The sequence below is a fragment of the Podarcis cretensis genome (assembly GCF_951804945.1).
Source record: "Podarcis cretensis genome assembly, chromosome: 9".
In the NCBI taxonomy this organism is placed as follows: Eukaryota; Metazoa; Chordata; class Lepidosauria; order Squamata; family Lacertidae; genus Podarcis; species Podarcis cretensis.
Window position 1 is genome coordinate 70,030,543 of NC_137178.1, and position 19,197 is coordinate 70,049,739.

Genomic DNA, 19,197 nt, shown 5'->3' on the forward strand with positions numbered 1-19,197 from the left:
GCTGGAGGGGTACATGCCAGTGGCAGGTGGGCCAAAGAGCAACAGATGTGAGTCTACCTTCCGGCCATGCAAAATCAAGGGTTTCTACACAAACCATGGACTCAGCTACAATGGCAAAGAAAAAACGCTTTTTGTGCGTCGTATATGCATTATACAACGCATTTAACTAATTCTTATTTGATGCGTCTAGATCCAGCCACAGACACATCTGTGCAGGCAAGGAGGAGAAATTGTCACAGTTCAAGGGCGCTGTGCAGACAGATAAAAGTACTTCAATATCTGAAGGAGCGTCTCCACCCCCATCGTTCTACCCGGACACTGAGGTCCAGCGCCGAGGGCCTTCTGACGGTTCCCTCACTGCGAGAAGCCAAGTTACAGGGAACCAGGCAGAGGGCCTTCTCGGTAGTGGCACCCACCCTGTGGAACGCCCTCCCACCAGATGTCAAAGAGAACAACAACTACCAGACTTTTAGAAGACATCTGAAGGCAGCCCTGTTTATGGAGGCTTTTAATGTTTGATGTATTGCAGTATTTTAATATTTTGTTAGAAGCCGCCCAGAGTGGCTGGGGAAGCCCAGTCAGATGGGCTGAGTATAAATAATAAATTATTATTATTATTATTATTATTATTATTATTATTATTATTACTCACAGATGATATTGGAGCAGGTTCAGTGGGGTGTGTGGCCTTAGAGCAGGCATCCCCAAACTTGGCCCTCCAGATGTTTTGGGACTACAATTCCCATCATCCCTGACATCTTGTCCTGTTAGCTAGGGATGATGGGAGTTGTAGTCCCAAAACATCTGGAGGGCCGAGTTTGGGGATGCCTGCCATAGGGCATGGGGAGAGTCTTGAACACCAGATAGAGAGGCCTGGAGTGTTGTATTCAGCTCCTGGGTTTGAAGTTCCCCAATCCTGATATATAGGGTAGTTGTCTGTTATTCTTTGAGCAATTATGGATGCTCTGAGGCCAGAATCAACGTGAGATTTATTTATATTCTGTTGTTCTGTTTGGAAGTGCCCAGAGCAGAGTACACAATCATAAAGCTCTTATATAATCAAGAAAAGTACACCCGTTTCTAAAAGCAGGAACAAAATACAACCCACATTTCAAACAATGCAAAATCAGAAAGCTGGCAGCAACAAGGCTTGTTATATACCAATACTTGTTCCAATAACATTGACAGCTGCATATAAAACGCCCATCGAAATGAAAGCATTTTCAATTTTTAGCAAAGATACACAAAGGCGGAGCCTGATGAATTTCAAATGGAAGCGCATTTCAGAGTTGCAGGGCCACTTCAAAGGTCTTCTCTCTCATGCTCACTTGCCAAATCTCCCAAGATCACACTGAGAGCAAGGCCTCTGACACTGATTTTAATGTCCAAGCAGAACTATATGGATACAACAGTAGAGTTGTGCATTCTGACCTTTGAGCACTGGCAAGTCAAGTGCCACATTTTGGACCAACTAAAACTTCAGGACTGCCCTGAAACATAGCCCCACATACTGTATATTAAAATAGTCTAGTCTGGAGGTAATCAAAGCATGCTTGATTAAAGCAATCCAAGTGAGGCATCTGATCAAGGCCTGTATTTTAAAATGAGCTTAAAGATATATTTGCAAATGTTTCATGCCAGGCAGAAACCAGCTGGCTAAGTACTTTTTTCAGTTGTTTATCTTTCTGCTCTCCTGGACAAGGGCCCCCCCTGATTTATAGCAGTAGCAGGAGACAAGTTTCTCAAAGTCATAAAAGGGAATTACAGGCTGGGAGCAAATGTTACACTGCCCAACATATTACAGAATACAATCAAGCTGCAAAAACACTAATTAAGAGTTGGTAAATAGTAAGATTTATTGTTTAACAGAAAATAATACCATGTGCCTCCCATCAGACCCTAGCCATATTTTCCTAAGGTTTAAGGCAATAAATTTTGGGGAGAGCTAATGGGAAAAGCAGCTGGCTGGGAAAGGGGGGTGTAATTTGAAGAGGCTTTTTTTAAAGCTGTTTTTTTTTACTGAGTTCCTTTTTACTTTGCAAAGGCCTTTTCTTCTAAAAAGCTATTTATGTTATGTATGAAATTTGTTGGCTTAATGTAATTAGGCAAAGGATTTAGAAAGTAAGAAATGTTAGATTCTTATGTTAGATTCTTATTTCATTGATGGTGTGTGAGAATGTGAACCCAAGATCTCTGTTTAGATAGAATTTAATACCACGAGCCATTTGTTTTAGCCATTTGTTTTGGAATGCAGGGGCAACAGGGGCAAAAGGTGATCTGGTAATTAAGGTGCCTTGTCGAGGCAAATGTAAGATATATGGCTACTTGTCTGCCATTTGTGGATAGAAGGAAATATAGCTCTTTGTCTCCCATAAAAGGTAATAGGAAATGGCTGTATCTTTTATGATTGGTTCTAGCAAACAGCCAATAGGAATTTCAACCAGGCTGATTGGACAGAGGCAGCCAAAGGAGGAGCAAGGGGGCTGGGTTGAGGAAATATAAGTGCTGGCCACCAGGGCTGGAGGGGGCAGAGCTTTGGTAACCATATACCACTGTGCCTATTATTTATTTGTCTGACAAATAAATTATTATTTTAATTTCTCTATTGCTGCATTGAATATTTCATTCCAGCTAAGTGTTAACCACAAGCACATCCTCAGAATTTATAAACATACCACATTTAACTTTCTTAAAACAGGCCAGTAGTTATCTAAGGTGTTATCCTGTGGCCCTTTACCAAAAGGCAAATTCCACTGAGCACAGCGGAACAGCAGAACCATGTATTACAAATCAAGTCTTGTGTATAACTTTTAATTGGAAAACTATATCCTTGTGAAAAAACAACAGGCAAAACACTAAATGCCTTTCTCTGCTTTCACTTTGTAAACAATCAAACATGCACAGCTACCAAGATGCTTAGGATAAGATTAAAGAAAACTGACTACCTTATATATTTAAGATTATTATTTTATTAAGAAAAGAAAAGAGTCTAGTAGCCTAGTTACTTCTTAAAGGCAATTCAAAACTACAGGAAAATTCAGCACACATTAAAACAGTCTTCAAATATATATTTATCACTATGCTCTAGCCTAGAAAGATCATCATGAAGATAAACATGAGAACAGGAGGAAAAGGAAGCACAGATATAAGCTTGCATTGCTATAATCCTTGTTTAGGTTGGCTTTCATTTCAACGTGGATGACTTTGAAGTGAAAACATTGTGCAGCCCAGCAGAGTGCATTCTACAGCTGCCGTTTCCAAATGTTTCATTCTTATAATTAAATTATTATCAAAGGATGATAATACCATCACTAATGCTATTTTGCTATTTTAATTCATGGCATCCCAGACAGATGAACATTCACCCCTGTTTTCTTTTCACATGTGACCTGAACAATTAATTCAATTATAGAGTCTCTTAAAAAACCCTTTTCTCAAGGTACTTAACCCCTGGGCCACTACTATGCTGTTTGAAAGTAAAACCTACCAAAAGCATCAAGGCTTCTCACCTATAAACACACACACACACACACACAGCGATTTTTCTTTCTAAAGCACAATCACCAGTTCTTAAAACCCTGCTCCAAGGTTACATTTCCACATCCAAGTCTAGTTACTACTGGGGCCCCAAACAGCACACCTTCCCAGTACCACAACCTTGAACAATATTCTGTGGAAGTTTTAAACATAGGAAAAAGTGGCACAAGCAAATAATTTTTAAAACAAACGGTTTTGCAGACAACATACCCCACACCAGTTACAAATGTGTAAAAGCAAACGAAGCACCAGCCTCTTACCTCTGCTGTACTTCCTCTGTTTTGCAAGTATGAAAAAGGTCACCAAGATTGCTCCCATCTTCACAAACTTCAGCCCCAAACTTGCTGATCCTTCGCTTTAGAACTTCCTTTATCACATAGCGCAGTTAAAACAATAGACTCTTGCAAACCAAACACAGGAGAATTCTGCAGCCAAGTAACAAGGCTTCAGACTCCTTAACTGCCTGCATCACATCTGTTAGCAATATACATATTTAAGAGCTGTGCTCTCTAGCTTCCTAATTTCGATTCACATGCTTTGGGGAGTTCAGAGACCTGCTGCAAAGGGAGAGCTGGAATGGAAGACAGCATATAGCCCCATTGTCTATATGCCATGTAGGTTAATTGAGCTTGCTGCTGCTACTACTTTAAGAAAGCTCTGAATCAGTGCTTATTACAGTGCAATTTTTTATACTTTGGCACTTACTAGTGGGCTGGCTATATTAGTGGAAAGTTGAGAGCTAAGGCAATATAACACATAAGTGTGTGAGCCTGGAAGTCTCTGGAGTAAAATCTCACTTCAGTTGTGAGTTCAACAGGTAAGGTGCCTTCTTAGGCAAGGCACAGTCATTCAGTCACCGCACATAAGCCCACTTGTAATTCTGTGCCTCCTCCGCTAGAGGTCTGGAGGGCAGCAACAAGAGAGCGAGCCTTTTCTGCAATGGCTCCTTGCTTGTGGGATGCTCTTTCAAAGGAGGTACACCTGCCACCTTCATTACATAACTTTAGGTACCAGGCAAAAACATTCCTCTTCTCCCAGGCCCCTGGCTAATTAATCTATGGCCCTTTAAACCATAGCTGTCAACCGTCCCTTATTTGGCGGGAAACTCCCTTATCCCAGCGCTGTGTCCCACTGCTGTCCCAGATTGATGATGTCCCTTAAATTTCCCGGATTTCACGCTCGCCTGGCTCGGGAGGGAAGCAGCGGCTCGGGGTCCTCCGCTGCGAGAGAGAGCGCACGCATGAGCTGCCATGTCTCCGTCTCTCCCTTTTGTCCCTCAGGGGCACGTCGTAAGGAGATGGGTGAGGCGGGCAGGCAGGCAGCCCCTCTCTTGCAAGACTTCCGCTGCGCTGCCAGGGGAAGCCGGAGGCGGCTGAGGAGGCGGCCTGAGGGAGGAGGAAGAGGAGGGAATGGGGAGGGATGCAGATGGGTGGGGCTTCAGCGGCCACCACGGCGCCGCAACGGCCTCATGCCAGGCTCGCGGGCAAGAGTCTCTCTTCCTCTGTCCCTCTCTCTCGGGTGGGGAAGGGCCGATGGAACTCCTCGCACCAGGATGACGGCAGTCCCGACATGCATAAGCTAAGCAAAATCCTTTATTTTGGCTGCTGATCCCTTATTTTCAAGGCTGCTGGTCCCTTATTTTCAAACCTGTAAGTTGACAGCTATGCTGTAAACTGGGAGGGGGTATTGTTTTTGTTTGTTATTATTGTATATATGCTTGTGTTTATATATTGTAAACTGCCCTGTGATCATCAGATGAAGGGTGGTACAGAAAATAAATAAGATAAGGAGAATTTTGGAAAGTAGCTGTATACAGTTGTGGTAAGGTATGAAGTGTTTTGAACATGCAGGAGGCATAAGGTGGCCACTTAGGGCTTGCCAAAAATTAGGAAATTGGTCAGCAAAAGGATGGCACAGATTTGCATAAAATTTGCATAGGGACGCAGGTGGCGCTGTGGGTTAAAGCCTCAGCACCTAGGACTTGCCGATCGAAAGGTCGGCGGTTCGAATCCCTGCGGCGGGGTGCGCTCCCGCTGCTCGGTCCCAGCGCCTGCCAACCTAGCAGTTCGAAAGCACCTCCGGGTGCAAGTAGATAAATAGGGACCGCTTACCAGCGGGAAGGTAAACGGCGTTTCCGTGTGCGGCTCTGGCTCGCCAGAGCAGCGATGTCACGCTGGCCACGTGACCCGGAAGTGTCTCCGGACAGCGCTGGCCCCTGGCCTCTTAAGTGAGATGGGCGCACAACCCCAGAGTCTGTCAAGACTGGCCCGTACGGGCAGGGGTACCTTTACCTTTACCTTTATGAGTGCATGCATGGAAATAATTTCCATGATTTAAAAACTAATACAATACTGTCTCACTGTAGTGAGGAAGACTGGGACCAGCTGACCTGTGTGCCTGCCCAGTTTGTTGTCCAGGTGCTAAATATTCATGAGCTTAAATATTCATGAGCCAGCATTCAACAAAAAAGGTTTAAAGACTCTCTCAAGGCAAAACTTAAAAAAAATGTGGTATAAACACTGACAATTGGTGTTATAGGAATTCTAAGGTCTTATATATATAAAATAAATGTTCATAAATGTCCAAGGCAAACATATACATAAGCATATAAACCACGTGTCTGAAATAGTACAGGAGAACAATCCTGAAGCCATTTTGGCTCTTCCAGTAACCTCAGATATTCTCCCCATTGTCTCTTTGCTCACAAACCCTGTCTTAAGGGCGTATTTGTGTTTGAATAGGGTGAGCCTGTGACCTGGACTCAGGAACTAAGTATTTAGCATCTCGAAAGGAATGGCCAGGTTGCCCAGGTAAAGCAATCAAGTGACCATTATCAGTATCCTGCCAGACAGGATTTCTGTTGTAGACCGCCTCCTGTGATGTATTTCTGCTGTAGCCCGCCTCCTTCTGTGATGTATGTATGATGTTTTGAGGGGTGGTCTTCAGCTACAGGGTGGGTAATTTCAAAAGTCTATATAAGGGCTTGCACACCATTGTTCTGGGTCCCTCCTGCCTCCTGCGTGTGGTAGTGAGATCCTGTTGCAACAGTTAATAAACATCAAGCGTACTAGCTGCCTTGCTTCTCAATATTCTCTGGTTGGCCTCTGTTATTTTCTCCTACCTATAGAGAACCTACTTAAGGACTCTGTACAGGCTCTTGGATACCCCATAAGGGGAAAAGGAGCAGTTTTTTCTTATAACATCTGGGAAGCAATGCCTATGAATGCTCCAATTGGAGAACAGCCTTTACCAAAGGTGTCATGGGCTTTGAAGTCGCTCAAACTCAAGACGAAAAGGAGAAACGAGCTAAGAGGAAGGCATGCTTGGCAAACCCTCACTGTGATCAACTCCCACCCGGAAACCTATGTCCCCACTGTGGAAGGACGTGTGGATCCAGAATTGGCCTCCATGGTCACTTACGGACTCATTGTTAAAACCGTGTTCATGGAAGACAATATTACTCCGCTATGAGTGATTTCCAAAGAAGAAGACTGATGAGCAACTTCAAGGCCACACTCATCCATCTTACAGTTCTTTATCTGAAATCTGGATTTGGGACTACAGCCTATCCAAGTAGAAAACGCATGCCCACCCTACAAATGTTCAGTATTATTTATATAGCAGTGTAAGTGTGCATAGTATGTTAGAGAGTACCATAAACAAAAGACTGATCCCTGCCCCAAATAGTACACTGTCTCTTTAAGGCTTATTAGTTAACTATTATTATTTGGGCAATTTTTATACTGCTTATATTTAAACAAATCTCTAAGAGGTTTACAACATAAATTAAGACACCATAAATTGAAAAAGCAAAGCCAACCAAATTCCCATTCCGCCCCCCCCCCGACTTGTGCTACCATTTCACTTGCAAATCCGGCCTATTTAATTTTACATATCATATTGTTTTCATATGAAACCTTTGCAAAATACAGCTGTAAGCATCTCCCCCAAGGAAAGACAACAGACTTACATGTGTAGAGCTTTTGTTCCCCCACAGTGTGGCAGCAAAGCCTTTAGCAAAAGAAAACATTTGCCTTAAAACACAACACCATAGGTTGCATAGAGTGGCAGAAAAGAGGCTGCGACTGGATGCTATGGCTGTTGTCAAAAGCAGGGAGTTAGTGTGGTGAAGCTGGAAGATGTGACTATCTTGATGAGGCAAAGGCAGATGGCCAAGGATTTTGGTACTAGGCTCCAGCAATCAGTGACTGGTTCAAATTCCAGAGTTCTAATTAATGCCTTTTAAAGCATTTATCACAAAAGGTAAAGGTAAAGGGACCCCTGAGCATTAGATCTAATCATGACCGACTCTGGGGTTGCGGCGCTCATCTCGCTCTATAGGCCGAGGGAGCCGGCGTCTGTCTGCAGACAGCTTCCGGGTCATGTGGCCAGCATGACTAAGCCACTTCTGGCGAACCAGAGCAGCATCCGGAAACGCTGTTTACCTTCCTGCCGGAGTGGTACCTATTTATCTACTTGCACTTGATGTGCTTTCAAACTGCTAGGGTGGCAGGAGCAGGGACCGAGCAACGGGAGCTCACCCCGTCGCGGGGATTCGAACCACCGACCTTCTGATCGGCAAGTTCTAGACGCTGTGGTTTAACCCACAGCGCCACCCACATCCCTATTCATCACAAAGCAGAATCTAAAGTTTAACATAACAATACATAAAACCTATGAATAAAACACAGGAAATGTGTCTTGTAGAAAGTCACAAAATATTCATGGGTAAAATGATTTTTTAAAAACCACAACAGATAAAACAAGCAGTCAACCCAAGAGTCTGAAGTTCTAGGCATGCCTAGTTGCAGAATATAAGCCCTCTTTCATGATAAAACCTGTGACAGGTGGGCGAGATAAGCCTACAGAATATTTTGTAAAGCCTGCAGTATTGCTCTCTAATGGAGCTTGGTTGGCAACAAATGCCACAGAAGTAGGGCTGCTACAGAGAATGCCTTCTGCCTCGTAGCTGGCATATCTTGGTGACGGTCCTGCTCTGATCAGGTCAGGACCTCAGCAAAAGTTGAGGGAAACCCCTCACAACCAGTTAACAACAGACGCGAGGTCAGAAACACAATGACAAAGGGAATCTGAAAAGCAAAGACTGTGTTCACCCAGCATCAAAGCATGAAAAAGCAACCCAGAAGTTCTAAGTAGAGATTGGCAGCATGGAAGGTCAGTGGAAGGTAACATTGCCACAGTTAATCACAAGTATTTAGGACATGGTGAAGAACAGTTTTGGGCTAGGAGGCTGGCTATTTATCTACCCCAACGCCTCTGGACAACTATCACCAGTTTGAAATCAAACTGTGTAGGCAAAAGCGAACCACTTTGCAAGTCTCAACAGAGCCTGGAAACCAGTTGTGGCAAGTAGCAGGTCGGCAGAGGCAGGTGTTGCCTTCATGCCCTCTGTGGGTGCCCAGAACATCTGACTGAGCCCTGAAAACAAGATGTTGGATGGCAGGTGCATTCAGTTTGATCCAACAATGTTCTTCTGAGGTTCCAGAGCAGGAGTGGCCCAACAGATGCCATTGGACTACAGTGTCCATCATCTCTGCCTAATGGCCATACTGCAGAACCATAGCTTCCCTAACTCTGCTCCTGGATACAGATAGGTAGCCGTGTTGGTCTGCCATAGTCAAGACAAAATAAAAAAATTCCTTCCAGTAGCACCTTAAAGACCAACTAAGTTAGTTCTAGGTATGAGCTTTCGTGTGCATGCACACTTCTTCAGATACTTCTTCTACTTCTGTTTCAGTGTATCTGAAGAAGTGTGCATGCACACGAAAGCTCATACCTAGAACTAACTTAGTTGGTCTTTAAGGTGCTACTGGAAGGAATTTTTTTATTTTGTCTCTGCTCCTGGAGGCAGTTTCTCTTCCAAACTCTGGGTGTCACTGCTGAACAAGTGAGTGAATGCATTTCCTTCTCTGGGAAATATCAGATCCTTCTTGGTGGCTGTGGTTGCTGGAGGAAACTGCCATGTGGACCCACCTATAGACTGTTCTTCCCATTCAACCTGATAACAGACCATTAAAGCACTCTAGGGCAGCTGAAGTGACTTAATCTGATTCAAAACTTGCTGAGCGAACACAACTCTTCCTGAGATCCGTTCAATATTAAGTTAGTACCACAAGGTCGTCCCTAATCAGCACTTAATTTTAGTGTATTGTCATAAAGTGATATGAATCAATTTCATAAATCTTTAACGATTGCTCTTTAAAGAATTGAGATTGTCTGCTGCCTCAAGCTATTGCATACCCCTGTGTTAAAGGTTCCTTGTTACTTTCCCATCCATCAATTTACATTTCTAAATACTGAGACAGCCACTTCCTAGCTGATTACACTGTTTGGTTTCAGGTGAACAACTGTATTGAATTGTTGGATTCCTAGACTGATCCATTTACAGAAACTTTAACCTTACATTCTTAAGTCCACCATCTTCAATAGTGGGAAAACCCACTCAGATAGTGGCCAAAGTGATGGAGGAAAGGTGGATCTGATAAGAGCCTGCAAGCCTCCAGCAGGGGGTGATGACTTATGAACCTCACAGGCCCAAAGGGGTGGGGAGAAGCCTGAATAAAGCAAGGACAGTCTCTGGGAGGAGGGTGTTGTACTGGGTACCACCTATGGCTGATTAGCCCATACATGTGGCAAGTGAGAGTCTGAGGCAAGCAGGTCTGGGCCCTTGTGGACGCATCAAGTGGCATCACCATAGTGCAAGTGAAGATGCTCAAGAGCCAAGGCTAGCTGCTCACCCTCTTAAATACGTCATGGCACTTGAGAGCTTCATTCCCACAGTGCTTAGGATGGGAGTTGGGGGGAATGGGTCTTTGACTGCGCAGGGGTCAATATTCTCCAACACACTCCTTGACTTAGTGGAGGGTCCTTTTGTGCCCTGGTCACCAGTTACTATTGGGTCTTCTGGTGACATATTCTTCTGGTCTTCTGGTGACATATTCATTCAGTGCCTATAGAACAGGCTTCCTCAACCTCAGCCCTCCAGATACTTTTGGCCTACAACTCCCATGACCCCCAGCTAGCATGACCAGTGGTCAGGGATGATGGGAATTGTAGTCTCAAAACATCTGGAGGGCCGAGGTTGAGGAAGCCTGCTATGGAAGTTGAGCTTGGGATTTTTACCTGCAAGCATTTAATATGATTTGTTGCTAAGTCTGGCAATACTTGTGAATAGAAGTGGACCTGAAGTTTTATTTTTTAATGCTATCTGAAGGTTTAGAGAGAGTGAGGGGGCCAAAGACAAAAAGACCTACAACTTCAACAAAGAATGGGAGAAGTTCTGCTTTCTAGGCTATGAAAGAGAAAGCACAGTTCTATTTTTCTAGAAAAAGAGGTGCCAGAACTCACTGTGAACACCTCCCTTGTTCTCTTATAATGACAACGGCACTCACCTGAGTTCTGGTGAGTTCTGTCTTTTTAAAAAAAAGCACCAGGAACGTGATTTGCTTCATCTGCTCTGTGACTGTTGCCTTCTCCAGAAAGTGCAGTGTGAAAATTCATGACGTATAGCACTTCCTTACAAAACGTTCCTCTTGCTTCTGAGGTGCGGGAAAAGGTCAACAAGTGAAAAATAAAATTTAAAGTGTTGCTGTCTCTCTTCACAAGATCCATAGCTCAGAGCAAATGCTACGCTGACCTTGTTTAAAATTCCCCATGCAATTTCTGGGTGGAGGGGACCCTTTGAGGATGGACAAGCAGTGAAGGAGGACCTTCTAACTGCTAGTGAGAACATTTTTGGCCATCTGCCTTTGCCCTATCAAAAGGACATAAATGTAGTAATGCAGAAGTTGCAGCTGCCTAGACGCACAGTTGCAAGAAGAGCGGAGGCCATCTCTGCTGACCTGAAACATCAGCCGGTGTGTGATGTAAATAACTGTCTGTCTTTTGGACTTTGTCTTGATGAAAGCACTGACCTATGTGACATTTTGCAAGTAGCGGTTATGGTGCACATGTTGCTCAGCGTTTTTTACAGTGAAAGAAAGTTTCTGGAACAAGCAAAGGGAAAAACAGGAAGTGAGGGTGTATTTCTGACCTCCAAGAACTATGCCACAGAAATTAACTTGCTGCTTCAGAATCTGACATCCATCACAATGGATGGGACACCCACAATGGTGGGCAGCATCAATGGAGTCATTGCTCACTGCAAGAAGTTCGTTTCACAGCACTGCAGCATGCAGTGCTGGATGTGAAAGTACTCTGGTTTGTGCTCAGCATGGGAGTAGTTATCCAGATCATGAATTCTACCCATGCTGCCCCTTTGCAGCACAGACTTTTCAAGCTACATCTGAATTAACTGTTTCTGACTGCTGGGCGTAGGTGGCTCCCTGGTCCTGAATGGGGTAACCGATTGAAGTGCAGAGTGTTTTAGGACCAGGACATTTGCAGGGAAACCAAAATGCTTGTTTACAAAGCTATTGTACTACCAATCTTACTGTATGCTTTTGAAACATGGACCACTTATAGATGCCATCTCCAACTCCTTGAAAAATTCCATCAATGGTGTCTCTGAAAATTTTTATACAACTAATACCAGTGTACTGGAAGAAGCAAAGATCACCAGTGTCAAAGCAATGATTCTTCAACATCAACTTCGTTGGACTGGACATGTTGTGTGGATGCCTGATTATCGTCTTCCAAAGCAACTACTCTATTCCAAACTTAAAAATGGAAAGCGTATTTCTGGTGGTCAACAAAAGAGGTTTAAAGACTGTCTGAAGGCAAATTTTTAAAAATGTAGTATAAACACCAACAATTGGGAAGCACTGGCCTCAAGTGTTTCAATTGGAGAACAGCCTTTACTAAATGTGTCATGGGCTTTGAAGACACTCGAACTCAGGACGCAAGGGAGAAACGTGCTAAGAGGAAGGCACTCTTTGCAAATCCACATTGTGATCAACTCCCGCCCAGAAACCAATGTCCCCTCTGTGGAAGGACATGTGGGATCCAGAATTGGCCTCCACAGTCACTTACGGACTCATTGTTAAAACCGTGTTTATGGAAGACAATCTTACTCAACTACGAGTGATCGCCAAATAAGAACTGTGCCCCTGAAGAACCAGGTGTGCAGCCTGTGGGTCATTTTGGACTCACAGCTGTCCATGGAGGTGCAGGTTAATTCTGCGTCCAGAGCAGCTGTCTACTAGTTCCATCTGGTATGCCAGCTGAGACCCTACCTTCCTGCACACTGATTCATAACAGTTCCCTTGGATGAAATTGAAGTAGTCACACATTTTCTTGTCCTGTTTGCAGGTAAGAAATGACAGCACTGCCACTTCTTCTCTTGCCAGTGGGCAAGCAAAGCTGTGACAAATATTCCACAATGCTGTGAAGCTGCCTTGCACTCTCATCTGTCATGCATTAAAGAATACTACAGTGTTTTATTTTTATTGCATTATCAGATACTACTGATCCCAGCAGTGTCAGCAAAGGACTCTATTTATAGTGCACTGCCAAGTGTGCCTGAGGCTGACTGAAATTATTTGTCTAAAAATCATTTTGCTCTCCACGAATGTGGCCTATTGGGTTGTATCTCCGGGAGATAAAGACTTCCCTGTTAATGTTTGCAGACCAAGCCACTGTTAAAGACCCAAAAATTGGCTTTGGTGGTGTGGCATGTAGGCTTGTAAAGTTCATATTTACCAATATTCATGTAGGGCTGTCTTTTGACACGCAGCCAATTTACAGCTCATGCAAATGTGCGGTGCATGAGAACATTTCAGGATTAATTTGTGGCGGCAAAGCAGCATTAGCTACAACATGCTCATGTAGTTGCAAGTGGCCCATCAGCCATTCGCAGGCCACCTTGAGTTTTTCTTGCCTGTCTGGAACTGCCAAAACTACCACCTGGCAGCCCATACTATATGCATGGCTAAAAGGTAAAGGATCCCTGACAGTTTAGACCAATCATGAACGACTGGGGTTCTGGCACTCATCTCACTTTACTGGCCAAGGGAGCCGACATTTGTCTGTAGACAGTTTTTCCGGGTCATGTGGCCAGCATGACTAAGCCACTTCTGGTGAAACCAGAGCAGCGCATGGAAACACCGTTTACCTTCCCGCCGGAGCAGAACCTATTTATCTACTTGCACTTTGACATGCTTTTAAACTGCAAGGTTGGCAGGAGCTGGGACCGAGGAACAGGAGCTCACCCCATAGCGGGGATTTGAACCGCCGACCTTCCGAGCCCTAGGCTGAGTGGTTTAGACCACAGCATCACCCGCATCCCTATTTATGCATGGCTAGTGAGCAGCAATTGGCTTACTGGATCAAATAATTTTGCAGGTCTAAGCTAAAACCTTAGCTTAGGTCTTAGCTTAGACCTAAGCTAGAAAGCCAGTGTGGTGTAGTGGTTAAGAGCGGTAGACTCGTAATCTGGGGAACCGGGTTCGCTTCCCCGCTCCTCCACACGCAGCTGCTGGGTAACCTTGGGCTAGTCACACTTCTCCGAAGTCTCTCAGCCTCACTCACCTCACAGAGTGTTTGTTGTGGGGGAGGAAGGGAAAGGAGAATGTTAGCCGCTTTGAGACTCCTTCGGGTAGTGATAAAGCGGGATATCAAATCCAAACTCTTCTTCTTCTTCTAAAGCATTTTCTTACGTTTTAATTACATTTTTAATAGTTGTTTTAGATATGGTATTAAAAATAACTCAAAATACTGCCAAAGCATTACTCTTCCATATTTTCTTTTCTGAATACATTTTTTTGTACTAGGATCTAGCAAGCTTTCTGCTGCTTGAGATACAAGGAAACTTCAGTTCAGTCTGAATTATTAAACACTTGTTAGATCTGCTACAGTTCGTAAAAATCTGACATTCTGACATTCCACGTTATGTTGATATGTTATAAAAAAGCTGAACGTATTCGACAACCACATAAAAAAAAACACCCCGAATTCCTAAAAGTCAGGTCCTCCATCATGGAGGGCACATGTTGCGGTGAGATCACCGGAAACTGCCTCCCTGTTGTGGGGCAGGACCGTTTGGATGGCCACAACACCCCATTGCTTGCCCCTCTGTTACTGGGGCAGAAATTTGGTCAGTTGGGTTGGCTATTGTGTGCTGAGCAGCTACTTAAGCTGCTGCACATCGCTGGAGAGTTTCACTTTCTTGTGAAGTGCAGCGGATCACCCACCCTCCTCTCCCTATATTTAGGGTTGTTCTTATGGCCTTGCTATGCTTGTCTATAGGGACGTGGGTGGCGCTGTGGGTTAAACCACAGAGCCTAGGACTTCCAGATCAGAAGGTCGGCGGTTCGAATCCCCGCAACGGGGTGAGCTCCCGTTGCTCGGTCCCTGCTCCTGCCAACCTAGCAGTTTGAAAGCACGTCAAAGTGCAAGTAGATAAATAGGTACCGCTCCGGCGGGAAGGTAAACGGTGTTTCCGTGCACTGCTCTGGTTCACCAGAAGCAGCATAGTCATGCTGGCCACATGACCCGGAAATAATACGCCGGCTCCCTCGGCCAATAAAGCAAGATGAGCGCCGTAACCCCAGAGTCGGTCACGACTGGACCTAATGGTCAGGGGTCCCTTTACCTTTACCTATGCCTATCTATGGGGCCGTTTTGGAGCAGGGGCCCGGTAGGAATTTTGCCATTTGGCAGATTGGCTGGTGCCACTTGGTTTTTGCCTACCGTGTAGCAAATCGTCACAACTCTGTAAGGTTAGCGGTTAGGCATTTGGTTCAATGTTTTGGGGAGGGGACATGGTTGGCTGTGCCTGCCCCTCCATTGCTGCTGCTAGGGAATTCCGTTAAAGGAATCCAGGGCTCGCCTTGCTTTTGTACAAACTCTGTCAAGGAGCTAGGGCCACGCCAGAGCCCCTGGGAGCATCTGGGGTGAGCTGTGAGATCGAAACCAGCTTCTCGCTCCCCCAGGATGCTTTCCTTTACTGACATATGGTGGTGCCCAGTGTCAGTCCAGTTCCTGCCACTGTGCAGGTTCAGGTAGTCTGGAACCAATGCCTAAGCAACCACTCACATGCTGTAATCAATAAAGTTGTGCCCAAAACTTAATGCCAAAAACCTTAAACTAAAATCTGTCTATTGTGTCTTCCTTTGGGGGTGGTTTTGGGGGTCTTCACACGCAATTCAGGAGAGTAAATATACAGCAAAATCAACAAATTTGGAAATTCTGAAATGATGGGTGGAAAGCTTTGAAAAGGAAGTGTATTATCCTGGAATAATTAGTAATATTTAATATGGAAATGCATTATGCGTAGAAAGATATATGTGTGGTCCTAAAGAGGAACAGTTAAATGCTGAATTTTTTTGTGAGGACTATGTGTGTGTGTGTGTGTGTGTGTGTGTGTGTATTGTAAACATGGTGAATGGAACACATTGTGGATATGAGCACATACTGAAGCACACACTGATATCATGCTTACTTTCCTTCAGTTAAATGTATGAAGCAGGGGTACCTAATGTTATGTCTTCCCATCAGCTGGCATGGTTTAATAGTCAGGTATGAGGGGAGGACACCAAATTGGCTAATCCAGTTGGTATGAATTGTGAATGAGATACACATATGTTTTGTTTTAAGTAGTTTCAAGTAGTTTCAAGAAATTAGACAGTGTTCTCAAAGCTTCCTCCTGCACTTGGAATGCCAATTACAGATGTGCTAACTTTCTTGGGCTCCATGATCACTGCAGATGGTGACAGCAGTAAAGAAATTAAAAGACACCTGCTTCTTGGGAAGAAAGCAATGACAAACCTAGACAGCATCCTAAAAAGCAGAGACATCACCTTGCCGACAAAGGTCCGTATAGTTAAAGCAATGATTTTCCCAGTAGTAATGTATGGAAGTGAGAGCTGGACCATAAAGACGCCTGATCGCCGAAGAATTGATGCTTTTGAATTATGGTGCTGGAGGAGACTCTTGAGAGTCCCGTGGACTGCAAGAAGATCAAACGTATCCATTCTTAAGGAAATCAGCCCTGAGTGCTCACTGGAAGGACAGATCCTGAAGCTGAGACTCCAGTACCTTGGCCACCACATGAGAAGAGAAGACTCCCTGGAAAAGACTCTGATGTTGGGAAAGTTTGAGGGCACAAGGAGAAGGGGACGACAGAGGATGAGATGGTTGGACAGTGTTCTCAAAGCTACCAGCATGAGTTTGACCAAACTGCGGGAGGCAGTGGAAGACAGGAGTGCCTGGCGTGCTCTGGTCCATGGGGTCACGAAGAGTCGGACACGACTAAACAACAACAAAACATACACATATGTACATAAGTATTGGGATCCTACCCAGATTTGCCGAAGTTTCTTAAAGTGAATGAATGCCACACATATTTTACATGTGTGCTTCGGTAAACACTGGTCGAATACTGTGCAAGTAGAAAACATGTTTGCTGTCTAAACTGTAAAACTTCCCTTAGACTCCAATGACCCATAATCTCTACCCCATGACATACATGCAGATCTTACTAATCTATAGCTCTTCTCTGATGAAATTTATGGAGGGCAAAATATTCCTTTCATACATGTGCCTTAGTTCATTGCTAGAAAGCTGTGCTGTGTAGCTAGGAGCATTTTAGAAATTTGACCCTGATGCATTCTGAGTGGGATTTGTGACAGGGAAAATATCACAGTCAGTGGGATATGTTCCTGTCACATTAACTTTCATACACTCAAATGTTATTTCTCTACCAGTCATACTGTGGTCACCTTGAAATCCCCTGACTGAATTTGTATGAATGAATAAAGCAATTCAGGCCAAAAACAAAACAAAACAAAACAAAACAAAAAACCTCCAGACATTTACCAGCAGTCCTGAACTTTGAAAATTCAGCTTAAACAATAAATTTTCCGGTGTATTTATTTACAGCAGGAGGGGCTTGTTCTGTTCAAGTGCAATTTGCTTCAAGTTGTGCATCAATACATTCAATTTATAAGCACACAAAGGCCTCTTGGCAAAACGTTTTGCACAAAAGCCATTCATTTCACATCAAAGTCCTGAGGCAAATAATCAAATTCAATCAGCAGAATGCTAATGACTACAAAACTGTGTGCTGGTTAAGCTTCATCTGCAGAGAAAGGAAGTTTTCTATAGGAAATTTTTGAGAAGGTCATAAGAATGTTTTAAAAACAATACATAGTTTGATGTTATGTAGTTCATGATAAACGACAGTCGCCAACGGTATTTAACAAAAGAGGTAAACTGAGTTTTCTGTGTTAGGTGCTAGATATAAACTTTGCGGAACACTGCAGAATTATGTAATTTATTTTTATTTATATGTAACCCGCCTTTCTTCCAGTTTGATCATGGCTCTAGTTTTCGCTCCCACCCATTTTATCATCCTTGCAAAACACCTTGGTTTGAGAGCAAGTAATTGGCCCAAGGTCACTCAGTGAGCTTAATGACTGAACGGGAAGTGGACCCTGTGTCTAACCAGACCCAGTCAGACACTCAGATCAGTACACGATGCTGTAGAATAGACCATAAGAAAAGCAAAATTAAACATCTTCCAAGACAACAATGCCCATTTACACCACAAAGAACTCATAACCCACCTACTTTCAGCAGCCAGAAACACCATAACCAGACACTGGAGAGACCTGTCAGGAGTAAGCATGGACCAATGGTACCAAATAGTATGGGAAACAGCCTTACTAGAAAAATTAACCAATAAACTGAAACTGACACGGGGACAAACAAAAGAAGACGCCTTTATGGCTCCCCTTTATCACATACACAGCCCAACAAGACAACAACAATAATAAACCAAGAGCATACAAATCAATATGGCTAACTTGATCCAAAACACCCACCCACCCCACTCACACACGAGAACAAAGATCACTACAGCCAATCACAAACAAACAACCACACCCTAGGCCAACCCCAACCTCTCTCACCACCAAAGGAACACAAGTGAACAGCACAAGCAACGCTGACACCAAATCCTACATATTTTAGGACTTCCGGGTTAGCGCCATCGACTAATGGCGGATTCCCTCCGAGCTCCGGAGGGAATCGACTCCACAGGATCGGGTCTTGTCCGCGGCGGCGACGCGGGGACCCTTAAAAATTACAGGCATGGATGCCTGTGAACCTGGTGACTCGGCGGGCACCATTTGCGCGCCCCCAAGCTACGAAGGGGCCTTTTTAAAGGCTCCGGAACGGGGACGGGGTGCGGCGCGGTGCTGTGAGTAGACTGCTCCTTCTGCGGAGTGAAGCCACAAGCCATTGTCGGAGAGCGCTGACTTTTTCCTTGGAATGATTGGACTTTAAAGAAACAACCCGTGAGTAATATGGAAATTGGAATTTAAAGAAAATTCTGTTGAATTAGGAAAGAGCAGGGAAGGGTTAAAAAGGAAGTCCGCCCCCCCCCCTTTGTAAATAATCTAAAGCAAAGATCTAAGGTCGAGAGAAACCTTTTTTTCTTTTCTTTTTTAAAAAAAGACTTTAACTTTCACGGTTTGACATTATAAGAAACTTTACTGGAGGATAAAAGATTAACTTTGGGAGCTGAAGTTTCACCCCCCCGGACCCGGGAGCGTCCCGCGAGAGAGCCTGTTGATGAAGTATTCAAGAGCTTGACAACTGTCAAGCTAGCTGTCAGAAGGAAAAAGAGAACTTTGTTTCTGTTGCTGCTGGTGGTTATATTTGTTACAATTTCTTGAAAATAAGAAAGGGCTGATACAA

General features: G+C 44.1%; 1 protein-coding gene across 6 annotated transcripts in view; it reads right to left on the bottom strand.

The window, feature by feature from the left end:
- The window catches only part of KCNIP4 (potassium voltage-gated channel interacting protein 4), a 447,477-nt gene that overhangs the window by 238,038 nt on the left and 190,242 nt on the right, over window positions 1–19,197 (bottom strand). The window contains exon 1 of one of the 6 annotated variants that reach the window (XM_079989866.1): window positions 3,798–4,121. The exons of the other annotated variants lie outside the window; for them this stretch is intronic. Within the exon in view, the coding sequence (XP_079845992.1) occupies window positions 3,798–3,855 (58 nt within the window). The 5' untranslated portion in view covers window positions 3,856–4,121. Of the gene's footprint in view, window positions 1–3,797; window positions 4,122–19,197 lie in introns of those variants that run through there. 6 annotated transcript variants of the gene reach the window in all.